Genomic DNA, 24229 nt, shown 5'->3' with positions numbered 1-24229 from the left:
AAATGGAATTTATCTTCTTGGCGTTATGCTACGAGAGCCAGATGGAGAGAATCACTGACGGACAGCTGTTTCAGTGACCGAGGATAAAGAACGTTGCTCAACATCCCATCTGTGTTGCACAGGCTCATGGGAAACCAGTGAAGGCCAGAGATAGCTGTGTTCCCCATCAGCAGGAAGCTTATCAGCTCTGCATTCAGCAGAGTGAGCGCTCGCAGCAGCTGCTGGAGGACAAACACACATCTGAAGCTTCCTCAGCGCTTGTTTCTGCTCTCAGGAAACACGTAGAAACGTTTCTCCATATCTGATATGAACTGTCCACCAATAAATTACTTCCTACCTATGACTTCCTTCCTACCCGTGACTTCCTTCCTTCCTATGACTTCCTTCCTTCCTATGACTTCCTTCCTACCCGTGACTTCCTTCCTACCCGTGACTTCCTTCCTTCCTGTGACTTCCTTCCTTCCTGTGACTTCCTTCCTATGACTTCCTTCCTACCCGTGACTTCCTTCCTTCCTATGACTTCCTTCCTACCCGTGACTTCCTTCCTTCCTATGACTTCCTTCCTACCCATGACTTCCTTCCTTCCTATGACTTCCTTCCTACCCGTGACTTCCTTCCTTCCTATGACTTCCTTCCTTCCTGTGACTTCCTTCCTTCCTGTGACTTCCTTCCTATGACTTCCTTCCTACCCATGACTTCCTTCCTTCCTATGACTTCCTTCCTACCCGTGACTTCCTTCCTTCCTTCCTATGACTTCCTTCCTACCCGTGACTTCCTTCCTTCCTTCCTATGACTTCCTTCCTACCCGTGACTTCCTTCCTTCCTATGACTTCCTTCCTACCCGTGACTTCCTTCCTTCCTTCCTACCCGTGACTTCCTTCCTTCCTATGACTTCCTTCCTTCCTTCCTGTGACTTCCTACCTGGAGAGGAACTGTTCTAGTAGCTGCCTCCTGTTTCAAGTATTCAGATAAAGAGATGAATGTGCTCTGGAGAGTTCAGAGAGGAAGCAGCAGTTTGACTCATGTTCAGGTCCACCTGTCCTCCTCAGTAGAACCTCTTCCTCCTCTTGTGACTTTAGCACACTGATGTTAAATCCTCATGTAACTGCTGGGAATGTGGAGCAGCTTTCTGCCCTCAGCTGTGACTCACAGTGAACCGCTTCACCTGATGGTTTGAAAGAGGAAGTGAGAATACGGTGACCCCTCCACAACCTGGTTCTTGACTTGTGACCATCATTCCATCAGTTATGGAAACAGTCTTCTCACCATGTCCACAGCTAATATTCTGTAAACTCTCCAGCAGCTTCGCCCTCAATGTCCGTCTTCCTCTGATCAGAGTGAAGACCAATCACAGATTGTTCTGATTCATCCGGTTAAGACGTTCATTGGACGTTCATTGTAGGTCTGAACTATTAACAACTTTCTTCATTTATTAGAAAGTTTTGTCTTTTCATAATAATCTGATGTTTCCCTCAATAACTTTTATTATGAATACAATTAAGACATCCTGATCCCGTCTCGCTGAGAAGGTTTCTGCAGCTGCTGTTTCTCTATCGTCCTGCAGCTGCAGCTCTTCAGGCCGCTGCAGGTTCTCAACATCTGTTTCACATCAATCTGTGCAGCTCTGGTACAGGAGGAGGAAACTCCTCTGAGGATCGCCAACGTCCAGCGGAGTCTCTTCAGCTGGAGAACCAAAATATTGTACTTTCTACTGTACTACACCTCAGAGGTATATGTTGTACTTTCTACTGTAGTGTTGGTAGTGTGTACTGGTACTTTTACTGCAGTAAAGGGTGTGAGTACTAACGTATCTATATTAATAAGTCTATAGATATCTATACCTTGTGACACAGCTTTAAAGAACCGCAGCTCCACAATAAATATCACAGCGAGTGACGGCCGGTTGTTAAGGTGGAATGCAGCCGTTAAGGTGGACTGGTCTCAGCTGGGGGTTATTTCCCACTCAGACATGACAGACAGCAGGAATGTCAGCGAGCGACAAACAGCCGTCTGACGCCTCCTAAAAGAGTCCCGGCTTCAGTATAAATAGCTTCATGCCAACAAGTCAAATAAGGAAGTTTACAGCTGAGCTGCAGAGCTAAATCTGTTCATTTAAACGGAGACGATGCATCACTACAACAAGTGCTCACTCTCGTTCAGAGACGTCTCCTTCTGTCGGTCGGAGACGTCTCCTTCTGTCGGTCGGAGGCGTCTCCTTCTGTCGGTCGGAGACGTCTCCTTCTGTCGGTCGGAGACGTCTCCTTCTGTCGGTCGGAGGCGTCTCCAGGAGGACGTTCAGCCCGTGTGATGGAACAGACACAACTGCTCCACATAAATTCACTTTACCGGAGTCTCAATATCTCCTCTGACTGTGTCACAGTGTATTACGTCACATTCACACTGGAGGATCTGATCTGATGAGCTACTGGGTACTTTCTATTTTACTTTAGAAAACGTACGAATAAGAACTAATGTGGTGAAGATGCGGTTGGTAGCCGGGATCAGTGGAGGGAGAGAGAAGATAACGGTGAAAACAAACAACAGTTCTCTTCTTGGTTTCTGTATTATTTAGATTTTGAATCTTTATGTTTTTAAAAGTTCATAAATGTTAAAAATCATCAATAAAACCTGAAGACGAGAGAAGAAGAATCAGCTCAACGTTGTGCAACAAAGTGAAGAGAGAAGAAGAATGAAGACGATGAAGCAACGAGCTGAGAGAGTGAAGAAACATGGAAACACAAACACACTGAGGGGGAGGAGCAGGAGGAGGGGGGAGGGGGGAGGAGCAGGAGCAGGAGCAGGAGGAGGAGGGAGGAGGAGCAGGAGGAGGGAGGGAGGGAGGAGGAGCAGGAGGAGGAGGAGCAGGAGGAGGAGGAGGGCGGGAGGAGGAGCAGGAGGAGGGGGAGGAGGGAGGAGGAGCAGGAGGAGGGGGAGCAGGAGGAGGGGGAGCAGGAGGAGGAGGAGGAGGGGGAAGAGCAGGAGCAGGAGGAGCAGGAGCAGGAGGAGGAGGAGAAGGAGGAGGAGGAGCAGGGAGGGAGGAGGAGCAGGAGGAGGAGGGGGAGGAGGAGCAGGAGCAGGAGGAGGGGGGAGGGAGGAGGAGGAGGAGGAGGAGGAGGGGGAGGGAGGGAGGAGGAGCAGGAGGAGGAGCAGGAGGTCCAGCTGCAGGTCAGTCGAGCCAAACGGAGCTGCTGCTGCAGTGGGAAACCCGGGGGCGTCGCCTAGCAACGAGTTGCAACTAAAAAAACACTTGAAAACCTGCAACCTGACCTGCAGAACGGCCTGCTGGGAAAAAAACCCATCACCACTGTTCCTCAGCAGAATAAGGAGGACAGGAAGTGGACTGATGAGCTGCACAGTTACACGTTGTAATGAAATCCATCAGTGCAGATTAATATGGACTCTGAACACGTTAACGCTGGAGAGCAGCGGCTGGTTTCTCTCAACAGGTTCACTCAGGACGGGACCACAACACTGACTTCATGCTGCTGGTTCAATACTCAGAGCGGCTAGTTAGCGAGCTAGCTTGTGCCTCACCAGAGCTGCTTACCTGTGGGTCAGGACCACAGACCGTCTATAAGAAGAGGACGTAGTCACAGTGACGTCTCTGGTAGAGACCCGTCAATCACTGTGTAGCCCCGCCCTAAAGCATCCCCTGCTTTATGGTCTGTTTGACTCTAAATAGACCATAATGTACTAAATGAACATCATGCTGTATTGAAGAAGACTTGAAACTAGAGATTGAGACCATAAACTCATGTTTACAATGTTTACTGAGGTAATAAATCAAGAGAGAAGTAGAGTCATTTTCTCATAGACTTCTATACAACCAGAGGAGTCGCCCCCTGGTGGACACGAGAGAGAATGCAGCTTTAACACATGAAGCTTTGACTTCACTTTAGAGAACCGGAGGTTGTCGACCCTCGTCAGGACCCCACAGAGGGCCCCACGTTATAATCTGAGGGGTTGATCGAGTGCTTTTTTCTAACTTCTAAGAATAAATAGTTGACTCGGAGGCGTTGGAGCAGCTCACCTGGAGGACGGGGCTGTTGTCGAAGTTGTAGGCGCTGGGTCGGCCCTCCAGCGTGGAGAAGGCCACGTTTCCTCCGGTGAGCGGCGAGATGTCGCTGAAGTCGTCGGTGCAGAGCGCCTGCTGCTCGTCCTCCCCGGTGCGGATGAAGCCGCGGCTCCCCTTCTGGTAGGTCTTCTCACAGGAGCCGCTGTAGTACTGGTAGGGCACCCAGGGGCCCGCCTCGCTGGTGCGCTTGTAGATGGCGAAGCTCTCCGGGCGGCTGGTGTGGAACTTGAGGCGCACGTAGGTGATGTCGAAGGATTTCCCTGCAGAGGACAGGAAGACGTTCACATTCAGTACTCACGTCTACGCTGCAGAACAAAGCGTTTCATGTGTTTAAGAAGTACTTTATCAAAGTACTTCTTAAACACTGATTACCAGCGTAGGTTACACATCTTCATTCCATCATTCACTGCAGGAAATCAGCATTATGAATTCACTTCTTTTGTTTAATAAATGTAATTAAATTTCCAGGATATTCAGAAGTTATTTTTACATTTTTAACTGCAACACGAGACACAAAGTCCAGCTGGAGACAGAAGAGCTGATCAGTGCTGAACGTCCCATCATGATACTTTAAAGGCTGATGAAGAGTTTTGTTGGACGTCGTCTGAGAACAAAGTGATTTATGGACTAAATATTCAGCACGTACGATGCGGCTGGATTTATTGATTTCTATGTATTTGACACGTTTACGTTCTCATCGTTGTGTTTAACCTGAAGTGCTTCGAGGCTTCGTAGACGCTGCCGCTGCACAGAAACATCAGCGTTGACTTCCCTGTGATGGATTATTATTATTATTATTATTATTATTATTGCCTCAGCAGGAAGCGGACTGAGGGGGAGACGAGGAGCCGGAATGTGAAGTGGTCCTTTAAACTCCTGACTCTCGAGGGTCCGCCGGGCGCTTCCTCGCTGCATACTTGGTCGAGTCCCAGCAGGCCGGTCGAGCTCCGTGTTCCTAGAGCCGTCAGTCAGCGCGTGAAGGAACGCCGCCATGTTGGAGAGGGACGGGGGGGTGTTTGCTCTGTAAACAGTGTGCTGACAGTCAGGGGCCCCCGGGGGCCCCCAGGGGCCCCCTCTGTGTCCACGGCAAATAAAGGTGAAGCAGCTGATAGGACCGAAGGGACGCTCGACAAAAGGCTGCAGTTTATTACAGGAAACAATGAAGCAACTGCAAACACACCGGCTTCCTCCTCCCACTGAGTGTGTGTGTGTGTGTAGGTGTGTGTGTGTGTAGGTGTGTGTAGGTGTGTGTGTGTAGGTGTGTGTGTGTGTAGGTGTGTGTAGGTGTGTAGGTGTGTGTGTGTGTGTGTAGGTGTGTGTGTGTGTAGGTGTGTGTGTGTAGGTGTCACTGACTTGTGAGGACCTTTATGCGTCAAGGTTAAAACGAAGCCGTTACATTTGAGCTGCAGGGTGGAGACTGGTTTAAACAATGACCGGCTGGTCTCACGACCATTTTGTTTGTGTGAAACTGGACTGGACTTGACTGGACCGGACTGGACTGGAGTAGACCGGACTGGACTCGACTGGACCGGACCGGACTGGGAGGAGATCAGTACAGCCACTGGGGAGTCTGGTTCACTTCTGTCCAAACACACCAGGCCTGTCCTCCACCAGAGCAACTCTTCGGGGACTAATTGGTTTAACGGACACAGCAGCACTTTAACTCTTGTGTCTACAGACATGAACGAATACATTTTACTGGAAATAAATAATTGAGCATGAAAAACGACTACAGAGACGAGGAGGCGGGCCTGAGACTCTGCTTTATAGATCGATCAGCAGCTGTTTTAATAATCAATGAGTCATTTTCTCTTTAAGGAGCAAAGCAGCTGTTAGTTAGTATTTCATTTAGTAACTTAGAGTCAAACAGACCATAAAGCAGGGGATGCTTTAGGGCGGGGCTACACGGTGATTGACAGGTCTCTACCAGAGACGTATACGCCGTCTCTACGTCACTCCTCCTCAGTCCAGATATGGTCACTTCCTGTTCACTGGTTGGAAAAAAACAAGATGGCGACGGACAGAACGCAGAACTCGAGGCTTCAAAACTTCCACAAACCAACGAGTGACGTCACGGCGACTACGTCGTCTTCTTATAAGCAGTCTGTGTGTTTAACCACAACATGAGTGAAAGGGACACAAAGTCTGGACCTGGCTGTGGTCAGATTTGGTGTCTTTGAAGACAAGAATGTAAAGTTCCATGTGAGGAAGTTGGAACAAAGCTGCACTGTGTGTTTGTGATGATGGTTTCAGAAGAAAAGGAGTTTTATTCACGATGTCTCTGGCTTCACATCAAAGTCTCTGAGCGGAGGACAGGAAGTCACTCCCGTCACATGAAACACAAAAAAGAACGCCTCCACATCCTCACACGGGACGAAAAGCATCTGGACCCAAAAAGCCCTGAGCCCAGGTGGCTGCTGGGACAGGAGGCCAGAGGGACACTCCGATTGGACGAGGGGGCATCTGGAGGATATGATGGTGCTGTCAGACAACAAGCACTAGAAGGAGATGACGCGTGATTCTCCAGTAAGGTTTGGTGAGGAGTGACCTGACCGTCCGTCGGGAGGAATTCTGTCTCTTCTTCTTACAGAACAATCGGCGTATTGATGAGAGGAAGAATCTTACAGTCGAGAGCGCAAAACAAAGAGCGCGCTGTACGCATTTTTATGTCCCCGTATCACGACGGGACAAAAAGACTCCGCAGGGAGACAAGACGACCTGCTGACTCGACAACAGATCCACCAGACTGCATGCAAATTCTTTACATTTACAGCTCTGCTGCTGTGGCGACTCTTTATCCCCAACAAGACGGCTGTCCTACCAAAATAAAAGCTCATATACTAGCTTTTTTTAAATCAGGGTTTCCTGCCTTTATTTTTGAAGCAACTTAGAGGAAAACAAAGTTAGTAAAACTCAAAAGACAAACTTTAACTCCTGTTTAAAGAACAAGGTTTCAAAAGCTGAACCTTTCAAAAATAAAACAACTTTCTCATGCTATACAGTAAAAGTATGAAGTACAAGTACGCGGTAAAAGTATGTAGTGCAAGTATACGGTAAAAGTATGTAGTGCAAGTATGCGGTAAAAGTATGAAGTACAAGTACGCGGTAAAAGTATGTTGTGCAAGTATGTGGTAAAAGTATGAAGTACAAGTACGCGGTAAAAGTATGTAGTGCAAGTATGCGGTAAAAATATGAAGTACAAGTACGCGGTAAAAGTATGAAGTACAAGTACGCGGTAAAAGTATGTAGTGCAAGTATGCGGTAAAAGTATGAAGTACAAGTACGCGGTAAAAGTATGTAGTGCAAGTACGCGGTAAAAGTATGTCGTGCAAGTACGCGGTAAAAGTATGTAGTGCAAGTACGCGGTAAAAGTATGTTGTGCAAGTACGCGGTAAAAGTATGTCGTGCAAGTACGCGGTAAAAGTATGTAGTGCAAGTACGCGGTAAAAGTATGTCGTGCAAGTATACGGTAAAAGTATGAAGTACAAGTATACGGTAAAAGTATGTTGTGCAAGTATACGGTAAAAGTATGTAGTGCAAGTACGCGGTAAAAGTATGTCGTGCAAGTACGCGGTAAAAGTATGTAGTGCAAGTACGCGGTAAAAGTATGTCGTGCAAGTATACGGTAAAAGTATGAAGTACAAGTATACGGTAAAAGTATGTTGTGCAAGTATACGGTAAAAGTATGTAGTGCAAGTATATGGTAAAAGTATGTAGTACAAGTACGCGGTAAAAGTATGTAGTGCAAGTACGCGGTAAAAGTATGTCGTGCAAGTACGCGGTAAAAGTATGTCGTGCAAGTATACGGTAAAAGTATGTAGTGCAAGTACGCGGTAAAAGTATGTCGTGCAAGTATACGGTAAAAGTATGTCGTGCAAGTAGACGGTAAAAGTGGATTATCTGAAGTGAAGCTCTTCCTCCTCAGATTAAAGCTGCCGTTAAAGAACCTCAACACCGACGTCGTCAATTAGCCGGTTTGGCTTTAAGCAGAGCTAAGCAGTCCATTGTGGAGCGCTGACCCAGGGAGACTCTCCTCAGGGGGGCCAGAGGTTCAGGTCTGGACATGAAAAGAGCCTCCAGGAGCTTTTCTTTCTGGGGGGGCAACTATGAACCGGCTGGAATGTGTTTCCGCCGGGCAGAGTGACGCCGGACAGAAGGACAGAGAGACAGACAGACAGAGGGCTGCTGGGACTTTTTTCCTGTCCCGATATGGAAGACATGACAACAGACTGAGGGGGGGTCTTAAGTGTCCTTGAGCAGCATCACATGACCTGTGACCCCTGAACGCATCACGACAGGATGTTAATAAATAAAATCTTAATTATCTCGTTTACAAGGAAACTGATGAGAAAATAACATTTAAGTATTTAAGTCACCAAGAATTAAACAAAGATCATTTTATCAAAAACTACAAAAAAATTAAAATTATTTTGCAGAGAAATTAATTAAATCAATTTTTTTTTTTTTTTTTTTTTAACAAAACAAGAAATGAGATTTTCGTTATTTTGGAGGAAAATACTTTTTATTCATGAATTATTTTACCAACTTTATTAAAATGAGATTTAATAACTTGTGATGATAAACATAATAAATACATAAATGGGTTTAGCCATGGCGTCTCTCAGCCTCCGTAGTCTCCAGGACCGACCCTCCGCAGACCAGACGCTCATTTAAACCACAGAAGAGTTTTGATGAAAGCATCACAACATGTGACTCAATAGAAGAGATTCACTGCAGTCTGAGCTTCTACTTCCATCATCAGACTCAATGCATCACTTTTACTCTCAGTAGTGTGTGTGTGTGTGTGTGTATACGAGTGTGTGTGTTGCTCTCCGTATAAAGACGTTGTTGTTATAGAAGCAGATGTTTGTCTTCCCACAGAGAGACGACGCATTTTAACGAGGAAGACGTCCTTGAGGAGGAAGAACAGAGAGCCCTGATACTGATACCGTATACTTGTACTACATTCTTTCACTGTATACTTGTACTACACCCTTTCAGTGTATACTCACACTACATACTTTCAGTATGTACTTATACTACAACACCTCCCCTGATGTGGTTTAAATCAATGAAACTTGTCCTTCATGATTCCCGTCAGTCCTCCCAGTGGAACCAGTCCACCACACAACACGTGTAGAAGGTAACAGTGATCTGTGTTGTGTTCTGGTTGTTGGTACGGATGTTGTATGTTTCTTACAGTACATTCCTGTGAATCCTCTTCCAGCCGGTGGAGCGGAGCCTCGGGGTCGGCCTGAGGGTCGGGAGGAGGAGGAGGTTACAGTGGTGTTGGGGGGGGGGGGGGGGGGGTACGATCCAATTAAATTTCCTCCCATGACCTCATCGCATTCTTCTCCGGAGGAAACGAACAATGGCCGCTTTGACTTTTGACTGCGTGGGCAACGACGGAGAAAAGCAGCCGCGGCCCCGAAGACGTCGCTGCGTTTACGCGCCTTCAGTAATCTGATTACTCTGAGCTCAGGTGAACACGACACTCACGAAACTCACGACTGAACACAGTTTAATAAACAAGAGGTACTGAGAACATCCTCTGAACCTCTCAAACAATCCTGCTGCTCTAAAGACGCCGCTGTCTTTCAACACCAGATTGATGTTACAGCAGAAGAGCAGACACTGACTCGAGGTCGACTGCTCAGCAGCGCTTCACACAGTTATGTCCTGTTAGGTCTGAGGGACGCTAAGTTAAAGGTAGTTTGGTGTATTTGTACCTGCATGATGAACAGAACATATCAGGGTTATTTAAAAACAACATCCAGCACCAGTCCTGTTCAAACCACACGTAACCCTCCAAGTCGAGTCCAGACCTGCACAGGAAAACCCGGTCCAGGACTGCCTGGGACCCCCCTTTAAGAGAGAGCAGGTGCGGGGGGGTCAGCAGCCTCAGAGATAAAGAAGCTGAACGCATCAGAGGAATGTGAGGAATGTGAGCGTGAACATGAAACAGTGAAGAGACTCAAGCTCTCTGATCCTCATCGACTGTTTCAATCCCACAGAACTCACAGAGAGAGATCGTCACGTTAAGATGTTTACATTCCTACTACTGGTACACATATATACACATATATATACACATATACATATATATACACATATATATACACATATACATACATATATATATACACATATACATATATATATACACATATACATATATATATACACATATATATACATATACACATATATATACATATACACATATATATACATATACATATACACATATATATACATATACATATACACATATATATACATATACATATACATATATATATACATATATATATATATATACATACATACATATATATACATACATATATATACATGTATATATATATATGTATATATATATATGTATATATATATATACATATACATATATATACGTATATATATATATATATGTATATATACATATATATATATATATGTATATATATTCAGGGCGATTGTGGCTAAGTGGATAGCAGGGCCGTCTTTCAATCAGAGGGTCGGCGGTTCGAACCCTGGCTCCGGCTCCGCTAGTCGCATGTCGATGTGTCCTTGAGCAAGACACTTAACCCCAAAATTGCTCCCGTAGCTGTGTAGAAATGTGATAGACTCTGAATTGTAAGTCGCTTTGGATAAAAGCTGTAATATATACGTATATATATATATATATATATATATGTATATATACATATATACAGATAACGTCTGTAAAGTCTGTCCTGTAGAAACTCAGCACCCAGTCCAGCCGACCAATCAGGAGGCGGCTGTGTCGTCACCACTAACTGTGATTGGATGAGAGCGGCCGGCTTCCTCTCCTGAGATCAGGACCAGGTTTCAGTAAATGTGTAGAAACCTCAGAGCAGGTTCACTATCTCTGGTGTTTTCTACCTTTTCTTCTTCACTGTCTATTTCTTTCTGTGACACAAGTTGTTTGTTTGTGCGTCACCGTCATGAATGTGCTCATAAAGCAGATTACAGATGTAAAGTGGGTCAGTTACACATTACTGCTTCTGTTAATGTGTAACTGACCCTATAGAGAGGAATGCACACTCAACCATGGAGGTGTGTTTGGTTTCCATCAGCAGGAATACTGCAAACCGCTTATCTCTGAGGATCTGGAATAAATCTGGAACGTAGAATGATGTTTGATAAACAGAGCAGCCGTCGCTAGGGCGCTCTGATTGGACGAGAGGAGATTAAAGTGTGTTGATAAAAGTCTGCAGCCTCGAGAAAGTTCACCTGAACTCTGATAACTTAAGATCCAGACGTCTGATGCTAACGTTAGCTCAGCTTGTTCCTCTGTGACTCCTCACAGCTTTTGTTCTCTTTTATTGTCATCATGGGAACAGGACTCAGAAGCTGCTGGTCAAGAATCTAGAAACACTTTGATTTCTCTCCAACATCTGAGCCACAAATCACAGACGTTACCAAACCTGCTTTTCTAATTTACCTAAAGAGACATCGCCATCATGTGTTACTGTGAGTGTGTGTGTGTGTGGTGGGGGGGATTTTCAATTAAGTGTGTGAAGGGGAGGGCAGACAGGAAGGGAGTGCAGGGGGGAGGCAACGAGAGCTACAAGTCATCATGTATTCATCCATTCACTCACCTGATTGTCTTTTTTAACTCAAGATAAAATAATTATTTCATGTGTTGTTTTACTAAAAAATAAAGTGTGTGATGAGTTAATAACTCTGGTTTTAAAGGGACAGACAAGAGACACTTTACTGACCACAGACTTTACAAACTCCAGGAGTCCACCTTTAGACACCCCCCCCTTCATATCAGTGTGTTTGGTGAAGATTTAAAAGCAGAGACCACCAAAGAAGAATGCCGCCCCACCCAGAGACGTCACCACACCGGGACGTCAGGAACAAACGAAAGCTGTCCTCATTATCAGAGACAAAGAGTCCCAGCAGGACACACAGAGCCCCCCCCCCCCCCAGTACGTTACCTGAATTCTAAAAAGTTTACCTCAAGCAACGCAAAATAAAAAAATGTCAATTTTAAATGAGTTTTGTGACATTTCTTCCAGTTCGACAAAATGTAATTGCTTGCCGAGTAAAGTTATAAACTGTCAAAATGAAAGTAATATATTGTAATTCAAAATAATAACCTGTGAATTAAAGTGATACGTTGTGAATTAAAGTGATACGTTGTGAATTAAAGTGATACGTTGTGAATTAAAGTGATACGTTGTGAATTAAAGTGATACGTTGTGAATTAAAGTGATACGTTGTGGATTAAAGTGATACGTTGTGGATTAAAGTGATACGTTGTGGATTAAAGTGATACGTTGTGAATTAAAGTGATACGTTGTGAATTAAAGTGATACGTTGTGAATTAAAGTGATACGTTGTGGATTAAAGTGATACGTTGTGAATTAAAGTGATACGTTGTGAATTAAAGTGATACGTTGTGGATTAAAGTGATACGTTGTGGATTAAAGTGATACGTTGTGGATTAAAGTGATACGTTGTGAATTAAAGTGATACGTTGTGGATTAAAGTGATACGTTGTGAATTAAAGTGATACGTTGTAAACTAAAGTAAAGTTGTAAACTGAGAACAAAAGAAGTGCATCAACAATATCCAATAAATCAGGAAGCAGTGATTGCATGAAGTCATTTAAATCGATCATCGTAGTCTCACGAGTTCACTTTTCATTAGTTTATAGTCGTGTCTGAAGAGGACACTCAGGACGGAGACTGCTGGAGGACTTCCTGTCTAAAAGAGACAAAATCATCTCATAAACAACCACATGTGGAAATCTGTTTGAGCTCTTCAGAAATAAAAACCCACATCAGTGGAGTCTCAGGTCTGTGAGACATAAACAAGCTGAACAATGGATGAGTGGAGGCCTGAGGCGTCTGAAACAAAAGAGACTCTAAACACCAGGATTGTTGAGCAGATTGTGAAGCTTTTGAAATGTAAGAAGGGCGCGAGGTGATCACAGATTACATCAAGTCTCCACCACTTTAAAAAAGTCTGAGCGGAATTTAAATACAGAACCATCAAGATGAGGAAGGAGCTTTTTATCTTCTTCAGTGTTTTGGTGTTGGATCGTGTCCCAGCTCGTCTGGGTTCAGGTCTCCTCTTTACAGTGAAAACCTGTAAATTAGAGGCTGGCTGGGCAGGTTTAAAGAAGACGACCACTGAAAGAAACCTTCAGCAGAAAGACGTCGGAATTATTTTCTACTGATACAACTTCTCTATTCTGCTTCTTATAGTTTTAATTATTTGATTCTGTTGCTGTTATTATATTAATTATTACTGCTGCGTTGATCCTTAATGATTCTCCTCATATTACAGGTTCAAGACTCTCACAGTGTCTTATTTTAAAGTCCTGAAACGTAGAGCGCCTCCTCCAAAACCATAAAACTGAGTTCATTTACATCAAATAAAACAGCAACGTTCAGAGGTAGATGCATTTTAAATGAAGTCACAAGTAAATTTATACGTTGTAAATCAAAGTGATACGTTGTAAATCAAAGTGATACGTTGTAAATTAAAGTAATACGTTGTAAATTAAAGTAATACGTTATAAATTATAGTGATACGTTGTAAATCAAAGTGATACGTTGTAAATTAAAGTAATACGTTGTAAATTATAGTTATACGTTGTAAATTAAAGTAATACGTTATAAATTATAGTTATACGTTGTAAATCAAAGTGATACGTTGTAAATCAAAGTGATACGTTGTAAATTAAAGTGATACGTTATAAATTATAGTTATACGTTGTAAATCAAAGTGATACGTTGTAAATCAAAGTGATACGTTGTAAATTAAAGTAATACGTTATAAATTATAGTTATACGTTGTAAATTAAAGTTATATGTTGTAAATTAAAGTTATACGTTGTAAATTATAGTTATACGTTGTAAATTAAAGTTATACGTTGTAAATCAAAGTGATACGTTGTAAATCAAAGTGATACGTTGTAAATTAAAGTAATACGTTGTAAATTAAAGTAATACGTTATAAATTATAGTGATACGTTGTAAATCAAAGTGATACGTTGTAAATTAAAGTAATACGTTGTAAATTATAGTTATACGTTGTAAATTAAAGTAATACGTTATAAATTATAGTTATACGTTGTAAATCAAAGTGATACGTTGTAAATCAAAGTGATACGTTGTAAATCAAAGTGATACGTTGTAAATTAAAGTAATACGTTATAAATTATAGTTATACGTTGTAAATCAAAGTGATACGTTGTAAATCAAAGTGATACGTTGTAAATTAAAGTAATACGTTATAAATTATAGTTATACGTTGTAAATTAAAGTTATACGTTGTAAATTAAAGTTATACGTTGTAAATTATAGTTATACATTGTAAATTAAAGTTATACGTTGTAAATTAAAGTTATATGTTGTAAATCAAAGTAATACGTTATAAATTAAAGGTATACGTTGTAAATTAAAGTTATACGTTGTAAATTAAAGTCATATGTTGTAAATTAAAGTTATACGTTGTAAATCAAAGTTATACGTTGTAAATTAAAGCTGTAGGTTTTAGAAATGAAATAATTTAAGTTAAGTATTTAAGTAGGAAGTTCGTGTCCTGGGAAGTTTACTGTTAAACTGTATTTACTGTCACCGTCTCCTGCAGTACAAACTGTCAAAAGTCTTTCTTCTGGCCACGCCCATCTGTGATGTCACAACTGATCCTCCGGCTCAGGTGGAAAAGATGAACGAAGGAACTGACGAACACGTTCACAGAGACGCATAAATCCGTCCGCACACTAATTATCTGTTTACCCTCGCTCTGCTTTCAAAGACACCCACTCTTTACGGGGGGGGGGGGGGGGGGGGGGCAGGGCTAAAATTACCCCGCATGCATCTGCTTGTCCCTGTAATGCATCTCTGTTCGTTCAGACTCCACAACGTCTATAATAATAGAACCCCCCCCCCCCCCTTCCTCGGCTCTCCCCAGGGCCTCGAATCACTTCCTGAGCAAAAGCAAATCACAGAGTCTGAGCAGGACCAGGACCACAGCTTGAACACCCCTCAGAGGTCCCTCAGAGGTCCAGTCCACCCAGCAGGATTCCCACAGTGGTTTTCTCTTTTCTTCCCACAGGACAGGAAATGCTTCGTCATGTCAGCTTACAGTCAAAGGTCCCCACAGCCAATCAGCTTTGACCAGAGTCCATGCAGGAAAACCACGCTTTAACAAATGTCAGCGACAACTGAAACTATTATTATGATTTAGAAGTTCAGAGCAGGAACCCCGACCCGGATCAAGTGAGGCCACATTCATGACATCATCACTGTTTGTGAAAACATTAATCAGACATTATGGAACCCAAATAATGACACAAACGAGATGAGATTACTGCAATACATACATACAGTATATGTATATATATATATATTAGGGGTGTAACGGTTCACAAAATTCTCGGTTCGGTTCAATACGATACAGTGGTGCCACGGTTCGGTACGTTTCGGTACGTTTTCAATGCAGCAAAAAAGCAGAAATGCCAAATACTCTGAGACTCAATGGGGCGTGTCTGAGTTGATTCTCTGTTTGGGCTTTTGTTTTCTTTTACAAAGCAGGAATTATGGTCTGGAGAAATGGGCTGGTGAAGGAGTAGTGTCACGGGGCTCAATAGCATTCAGCATGTTGGTGCAGCCTGGTTTATCACTAGAGGAGGGATGAACCTTTAGCCTGTTTGAGTCAGGAGGGAACAGATACCGAGACGCTGCGGGAGAGTTTGTAACGAATATTACGTGACTATTCACGTACACTGGGCGTGATGGTGCCGGTGTAAACAGGAAGTAGATTGGTTGCTTAGTTTAAAATAATACGACAGAGTAATAAAGTCTTTAATAATGAAAGGTTGTGTTTGATACTTAAGATCTTCTCTAAAATCTTCCTCTATGAACTCAAACAGATACATTTCGTGGAAAGTTTTATTTTTCAGACTTCGTTACAGCGCTGGGGGTCTTGCTCGATATCTCTCACCTCATATTTACATTAAAATCAACACTTACACACAAAGGTTTACTAGATTATGGTCCATAAATGTGGTCAACACAAGTCTCTCACTCGTTTCCTCGTTGTTGTCTGTTCTCACTCGTAGCTCTGCTGAAGGCTTAGCCATCTGTCCTACTGGAGAGCATTTACTGCTAACCGTGGCTTCAGACGTCCGCTCCATAGGGCTGGTCACGCCGCTGGTCACGTCGCTCACTAATCGCTCCATTAACAGCTGCTTCCTCCACAGAAATGCAGACTTTAACTGAACAACAGCTGCTAGTAAAGACAACACGGTCAACAACGCCTGTAATCAGTTGTTGAATTAACCTGGTAGTCGATCGGTAATCAAGACTGTTGTTTGTGAACATCCGGGAACGGTCACGTGATAGGAGCGTGGCGAATCAGGGAAGGACAGCACGTTACGTCGGGTGTGTTGCCATGTTTGAGCGCAGCGGCTCCACCAATTTTAGCTATATTTTATGTTTCAAAAGCAATTTAATATTATTCAAACGTATTGTTCGGTTCGTAATGCGTACCGAACCGTGAGCCCCGTACCGAACGGTTCAATATGAATACGTGTACCGTTACACCCCTAATGTATATATATACATATACACATATACATATATATGTACATATACATATATATATACATACATACATACATACATATACACATACACATATATATATATCACACACATGTATAGCAGTATCAGCTTTCATTCACCAATATCTGATATTAATGTTTGATTTCAATTCAAACCACATGTATTGTTAGTTTAGAGGTATGATTTACATTTCGTTTCATATTTATTATTATTAACATCGACCTGTGTTTTGGTTCACGTTGTAAACATTTGAATGTTAAGTAAAGAGGTAAAAAGTAAAGTTGACATGTTGTACTACCTTGTAAAAAGAAATGAAATAATAAAAGTAAAAAATAAAGTAAATGTTTTCTACCACGTCAGTTTAACCCTTCGTTGACTAACTTCGATAATTACTAGCGGCTCTTGAACGCAGCGTGTGGAGGAGACGTGGTCCCGTCCTCTCGAAGCCTTCGCTGCCGACAGGACGGGGCTTTGAGAAGTGGACGTCTTTGTGAACCGGGTCGTGTGAATTTTTGGTTATTTCAACAGCCGACGCTCAAAAAACTCTCAAAATGTTGAAGGGTCCTTGAACGCACCTGCAGCACCACACAGAAAGAGAAACCAGCGGCCTGAGAGCCGACACTTCAAAGCTCTTCTGCATTTGTTTCGTGCAAACGACTCAATGCGTTCTGACTTCCTGTCTGTGGATCCTTTAAAGTGCACACAGAGACTCGCAGACCTGATAAGAGACCCGGCGCCTCCATGTTGACTTCTGCACCAGCCGATTGCATCTGAGCAGCCGCTGATGTCCCTTTGTCTAGTGGGAGCCAACGTGAGCTGATTCACATGTTTAATCTGAAGACGAGTAAACAGACGACCGAGCTTCATCCTTTACGTTACACTCTGTGTGCGTTCAAGGACACTCCGACAGCTCAGCTTCCAGATCGGGCTTAAATACGTCTTCTAGCTTTGATTCCTCAACTCATCTAATAAACATAGTTCATATTTATTCTGACACTTAATGCACCACCCTGCTGAAGCTTGGTGGTGCATTAAATGACCCTCTGACTTCGGAGAGTTGACCGTTGGCTGCACAAATAATAAAAGTTGGAGGAAAATCAAAGGCGTAAAAAAACATCTCGCCCTTCTTGATGTCTAGCAGCCAAATGTCAAACCTCGGGTGCCCGAGTGTCCTTGAAAGCAGCATTAGGCCGCGTGCTTTACACCCTGAAACCTTCAGACTCTACGTTTCCTTTGCTGTGAGCAGAGGCGTGCTGCGTTCACTGCCTGCGGGCCAGAATGAACCCGGTGGAGCTGTAATTACAGTCGTGTAGCGCTTCCTGTTGACGTCGTCACCTCAGCGTGAAGGTTTGATGTTTAATAACAACCTGTCGCATGTCGGTTTAAGAAAACAAACAACGAGCTGGAACACGACTCCACTCAGCTGAGATCAACACTATGGAGCTCCAGAGAGTTTACCGTCTACAAGAACACAAAGAACACGCATTACAGATGTGTTTTGGATATGTTTTCATTCTGATGTTTGTCAATATTTTGTTGCTCTAATTTAGAAAAAAAGATTTTAAAAACCTGAAAAAAGATTCTCACTGAAAAACAAACTGAAATGATTCAGAATAATGAATGAATGAATGCCTGTGTTTTATGTGACAACATGAGAGAACTTCAATACAATTAAACGTGTAGATCATAATAATAACACAATAAACTACTACTGGCAGTTTAAAACATTATAAACTGTAATTACTGCGTCATTACTTCATGAGACATAAAACCGACTGATCAACCTCATCATCATCCTCATCATCCTCAATAAAAGACACAAAACAACGTCATCTGACAACGTTGCCGGAGACAACTCTTCTTTTTTAACGATCAAAGGGGACAAAAAGTTTGACCCTGAACGCACCGCAGGCCTTTTAATTAGCCCGCGGTGACAAGAACGTGGAACGTTTGTTCTTCAAAGTGACGACGTGCGACGAGAGAACAAACAGAGCGGCAGCTTCACCGTCAGCAGCTGTTTCACAGGTTCTTCATCATCATCATCATCAGTCACACATATCGTCAGGTAGGGATGAGAATCTCTAGAAACCCCCACGACTCAGAGGGCTACGATGCGATTATAAAACGATTATTGATTCATCTGAGGGGCCCTGAACCCCTCATGTGTGACCTCCATCTTTGTTCGTAGAAACACAGAAATATAAACTGTGGTCTCTGATCACTGCAACTAACATCATCCGTCCACCGCTGTTCACCCGTCACCTGATCCGTCCTTTCTGTCCGTCTGTCCGTCCGGATTTAACTTTAATTTACTTTCAATTGTTCAGAGACATGTCCATCTCAGAGACAGAAGATACAGAGACATCAGAGACGGAAGATACAGAGACATCAGAGACAGCAGTTCACTGTGGGAAACCCCAGCATAGATTTTCTCGAGCTGCTCCTCATCTTCATCGTCTTTCTCAAACCATCATAAAAGAACAAGTCCCCGTATTTTCCTCTGGAGCTTCCAGCTGCTGCAAATGACACCAACGGGGGGGGGACGGGGGACGGACGGGGGGGGGGGGACGGGGGACGGACGGGACGACGACGACGACGACGACGACGACGACGACGACTTACACTGAGAGCTGCACAGCTGGACCGTCTTTAACCAGGAACAAAACTCCACTGAGTTTTAAATAAAGTTTGATTCAAACTGTCCCCGTTCAGACAGCTGTCCTCACCGGATGTCCTCCAGCAGCTCGTCTCACAACAATGAATCCTTTATGAACGTTTTACTGCTCAGTAATATAAAGCTCAGTATTACTTTCTGTTAGACGCTGGTGCTAGTATTACTTCTGATGTACTTCTACTCTGTTTAATCTGTTGTTGTATTTTACTTTGTTCATTTTAGTTGATTTTAGTAACTTTGTTTAATGACTCTGTTCTATGCATTAGTGTCACTAACTTATTCTACACTTGATAGTTGTTCTTCTGTTTATGTTGTTATTGTTCTCATTTGTTTATAATTCCATTATTATTATATGTTTATTATTATTCTATTGTGTTCATATTTGTATGTATATTTTATAGTCTTTTCTTATTCTTCTGTTGTTTTCTTTAATGAAACTAATAGTTTGATTTAACCAACTTCTCCTGATTCTAAAAGACTTAAACATTTTGTCTCTGATCACATTTCACTCGTTTATGTTTCGTTCTTTGATCAACTTTTATGAAGTCAGATGTTGAGACTGAAACAGAACATCTGTGTTTAGTGAATGTCTCTCTGTCCATCGGCAGCTTTCTGAAACGAGTCGGGACACGTTGTCTTCAAAGAGCACAACGCTCAGAAACACGAGCCGACTTCAGCTCCTCAAACACACCACGCTTCCTGAGACTAAACTGAACTTCACCGTCCACACGGGACACGTTCAAAAGACAACCGTACGTCCACACGGGACACGTTCAAAAGACAACCGTACGTCCACACGGGACACGTTCAAAAGACAACCGTACGTCCACACGGGACACGTTCAAAAGACAACCGTATGTCCACACGGGACACGTTCAAAAGACAACCGTACGTCCACACGGGACACGTTCAAAAGACAACCGTACGTCCACACGGGACACGTTCAAAAGACAACCGTACAACTCTCAACTAACTGTTGCAGAACCATTTCCTGTTGGCGGTTCACTGAAAGGTGACATCACACCGTCAAACTCTGCTGTTTAAGTACGAGGACTCAATTACCCAGAAGTCCAAGTAGAGGGTTCTGACTTCACCGGACAGGAGACTCAGCTGGTGGCGATCAGACGCTCACTTCCTGTCTGGGCCTCAGACAGCTGTTCTCACAGCAACCTGTTGACGATCAGCATCGTCTGCATCATTGCCCTCAGGATGAAGTTTAATCAGAACTTCACGATCAGCAGAACAAAGTCTGAGCTCTAATCCCGACGATGAAGACGAGCCGGGGGACAGAACGTCAGCGTGTAATTAAAAGCATTTCCATTAGAGGAGTCGAGCACCTGAGGCTCCAGAGACGGCAGCGTGACCCAACCTCTCAGGAATGTGAGCGCTGGTTAAGAGCAGTAGAGCTGCAGCGAGGCTTCACAAACAGAGCAACACGAGGCCGCCGGCTAACAGAGCGGCAGCGAGGACGCTAACAGAGCGGCAGCGAGGACGCTAACAGAGCGGCAGCGAGGACGCTAACAGAGCGCAGCGAGGACGCTAACAGAGCGCAGCGAGGACGCTAACAGAGCGGCAGCGAGGACGCTAACAGAGCGCAGCGAGGACGCTAACAGAGCGCAGCGAGGACGCTAACAGAGCGCAGCGAGGACGCCAACAGAGCGCAGCGAGGACGCCAACAGAGCGGCAGCGAGGACGCCAACAGAGCGGCAGCGAGGACGCCAACAGAGCGGCAGCGAGGACGCTAACAGAGCGCAGCGAGGACGCTAACAGAGCGGCAGCGAGGACGCTAACAGAGCGCAGCGAGGACGCTAACAGAGCGCAGCGAGGACGCTAACAGAGCGCAGCGAGGACGCCAACAGAGCGCAGCGAGGACGCCAACAGAGCGGCAGCGAGGACGCCAACAGAGCGCAGCGAGGACGCTAACAGAGCGCAGCGAGGACGCCAACAGAGCGGCAGCGAGGACGCTAACAGAGCGGCAGCGAGGACGCTAACAGAGCGCAGCGAGGACGCTAACAGAGCGCAGCGAGGACGCTAACAGAGCGGCAGCGAGGACGCTAACAGAGCGCAGCGAGGACGCTAACAGAGCGCAGCGAGGACGCCAACAGAGCGCAGCGAGGACGCTAACAGAGCGGCAGCGAGGACGCCAACAGAGCGGCAGCGAGGACGCTAACAGAGCGGCAGCGAGGACGCTAACAGAGCGCAGCGAGGACGCTAACAGAGCGCAGCGAGGACGCTAACAGAGCGCAGCGAGGACGCCAACAGAGCGCAGCGAGGACGCCAACAGAGCGGCAGCGAGGACACTAACAGAGCGCAGCGAGGACGCTAAAAGAGCGGCAGCGAGGACGCTAACAGAGCGCAGCGAGGACGCTAACAGAGCGGCAGCGAGGACGCCATCCCATCGGTCGACTTCAAAACCGAGTAACTAATTATTCGTGAAATCTAATTCTAAAAACGGTTGAAAAACCACCTACTCAAGGCACACTTACTACATTTGTTTCCAGAGCTTTCAGCCACATCTTGTGGTCTCCATCAGCAGACAAGTCCGGTGTTTTACTCTCACGTAACGAGGAAACGGATCCTCTGTTGATGCTGTTGTTGTTTCTAAACCCACAGCTGAGCGTTCTCTGAGGAGGACCATGAGATGCCACTGAAAGCTCGGGGAAAAGGCTCGTAAGAGGTCGTTGCAGGATTTCTAGAGAGGCTTTTAGAAATACTCAGGAAGACCACGAGCCCACAGTCTCCCATCAGAACGTCACAAAGCAAAGTATGTAAGGAAGAAATGAATGAATCGCGCTCTTCTTCTCCGTTTCTCTTCACTGGTTCTCGTGAGATCTTTAACGGGTTCATTTTGTCACAACGTAACAATTAACTTTCTTTATTGTTCAATCAGACTATTTTCAGGATTAACAGTTCAAATCACATGTTCCTTAAACTCTACACGAAGTCGTCAAAACGTCTCGTTTTGTCCGACCGTCCAGAACCAGAAGAGGATCCGTCGATCGCACGAAGCTCAAATAAAGATCGTCTCACGTGAGAATCAACCTTAAATATCTGCTGAAGAACCGCTCGTTCTGATCCGAGTGTCAAACATCGTCTCCACATCGCTGTACTTCAGAACCAGACGTCCACCGGCCGACTCTGTTATTTACCCTCAAAGACTCTTTAGGTCCCGTGAGACCAGATGTCTGTCCTCCAATTACTGAAGCTACAGTCCAGGTGATGCGTTTGAGGGACACCAGGCTGCGTAACTTCACACCTCCAACAACCAGAGAGTCAGAGCTGTTTGTCAACCAAACACAGTGAGATGGAACCTCAACTGGTGCTGCTGGGAGAGAACCCCCCCCCCCCACACACACAGTCTCTCTCTCTCTCTCACTCACACACACACACACACACACACACACACACACACACACACACACACACACACACACACACACACACACACACACACACACACACACACACACACACACACACTTTCCACCCCCAACAATGAACCGATGTCCTTCATGATGAACTCATCACTGTTTCACACTTTGAACAAATGATCCAAACAGACTCTGTAGAGTAGAGCAACTATTTGATATATATATATATATATATATAGTAAATATATATTATGTATAGTATATATATAATTTATATTTAAACTATTCTACGAGAAGTAGAAGTTTGAAAACGGTTGACACTCGTGTTTACAGCTGGCCCGCTGGCCGTGAAGCGGCAGAGATGTGTGGTGAAGTTGGATTAACGACATAAAGTTCAGTTTGACGGTGTTTGACGCGAGCCGGACACAAGAGGACTTAATTTAGAGTCCTGTGGTCTACGTGGTTGTGTTCCTCCGTGTGTGCTTCCTTCAGTACGCAGGAACACCGTAAACCCCGGGTTTTACCCCGGGGCTCCGGCGGCGGCTCTTACCGAGGTGCAGGGTGAGGTTGATGGAGCTCGGGTACTGGATGCCCGCCAGCATGGTCTGGCTCTGCCACCAGGTCGTGTCCTGCTGGTTGTTGTAGTCGGTGAGGTACACGGCGCTGTGGTGGTTCCGCGGGTCCCGAGCGTCGCAGATGTGGCACGACTTGGTGACCCCGGTGGCTCCGGTCTGCACGCAGTACTCCTCGGGCGGAGAGCCGCAGGTGTTGGTCGCCACCACCGTCACGTTAAAAGCGGCGTTGACGAACTCGGGCATGCAGCGCTGCGCTCGGTGCTGCTCGTCCGAACACTCGTCCATGGCCGAGCGGACACACACCGCCGCAAGCCAGCAGCAAGCGACCAGAGCCCGGAGAAAAACTCCCATGTTTCCGGAGGAGGAGGAGGAGGAGGAGAAGACCTTCTGCGACACGAACTCTCCTCTCAACTTTGTCCCAAAAAAAGTGTTCGGTAACAATCCGGTTACCGACAGCAAACAGCTACAAACCACCGAAAGTGGAAACACGCAGCGGCAGATTGTCTTCGCTCCGCGTCCGGAGCTGCTGGAGTATGTGTGTGTGAGTGTGTGTGTGAGGGGGAGAGAGAGAGGCTCCACAGGCTACACCCAGTCCGCTACTGCGCATGTCTGAGGCCTCCGGCTCCACTTCCGCAACGAAACTTCAGAGAAAATAAATCTTCCAAAAGTTCTTCTGATTGATCTTTAACTAAACAATTAAAGCTGAACGTTAATCATCGATACATTGTTTCACTTCTTACTATCACGAGCTTTAATATAGATTCATTACGTCATTAAAACTAAAGAAGTGACTTCAAGCTTCATGAACACTGAAGGATTCATCCGAGTCATTGAACGCATCACACCAATAAACCAGTGAATACTCAGCTACAGTGATAATAACAACAACACTACCACTAGTGGTAATAATAATAACA

At 44.7% G+C, this 24229-nt stretch overlaps 1 protein-coding gene across 1 annotated transcript in view; it reads right to left on the bottom strand.

Annotated features, from left to right (window-relative positions):
- Nucleotides 1–23877, bottom strand: part of lamc1 (laminin, gamma 1) — a 46121-nt gene extending 22244 nt beyond the window's left edge. Inside the window, exons 1-2 of the mRNA XM_076098323.1 lie at nt 23288–23877; nt 4031–4335 (exon numbers count right to left, since the gene is read on the bottom strand). Of these exons, the coding sequence (XP_075954438.1) occupies nt 4031–4335; nt 23288–23663 (681 nt within the window). The 5' untranslated portion in view covers nt 23664–23877. The remainder of the gene's footprint in view (nt 1–4030; nt 4336–23287) is intronic.
- Nucleotides 23878–24229: the final 352 nt, after the last annotated feature.

The sequence above is a fragment of the Anarhichas minor genome, unplaced genomic scaffold (genome assembly GCF_050575085.1).
Source record: "Anarhichas minor isolate MPS153535 unplaced genomic scaffold, ASM5057508v1 ptg000024l, whole genome shotgun sequence".
NCBI lineage: Eukaryota > Metazoa > Chordata > Actinopteri > Perciformes > Anarhichadidae > Anarhichas > Anarhichas minor.
This window is presented reverse-complemented; position numbering and strand designations above follow the sequence as displayed.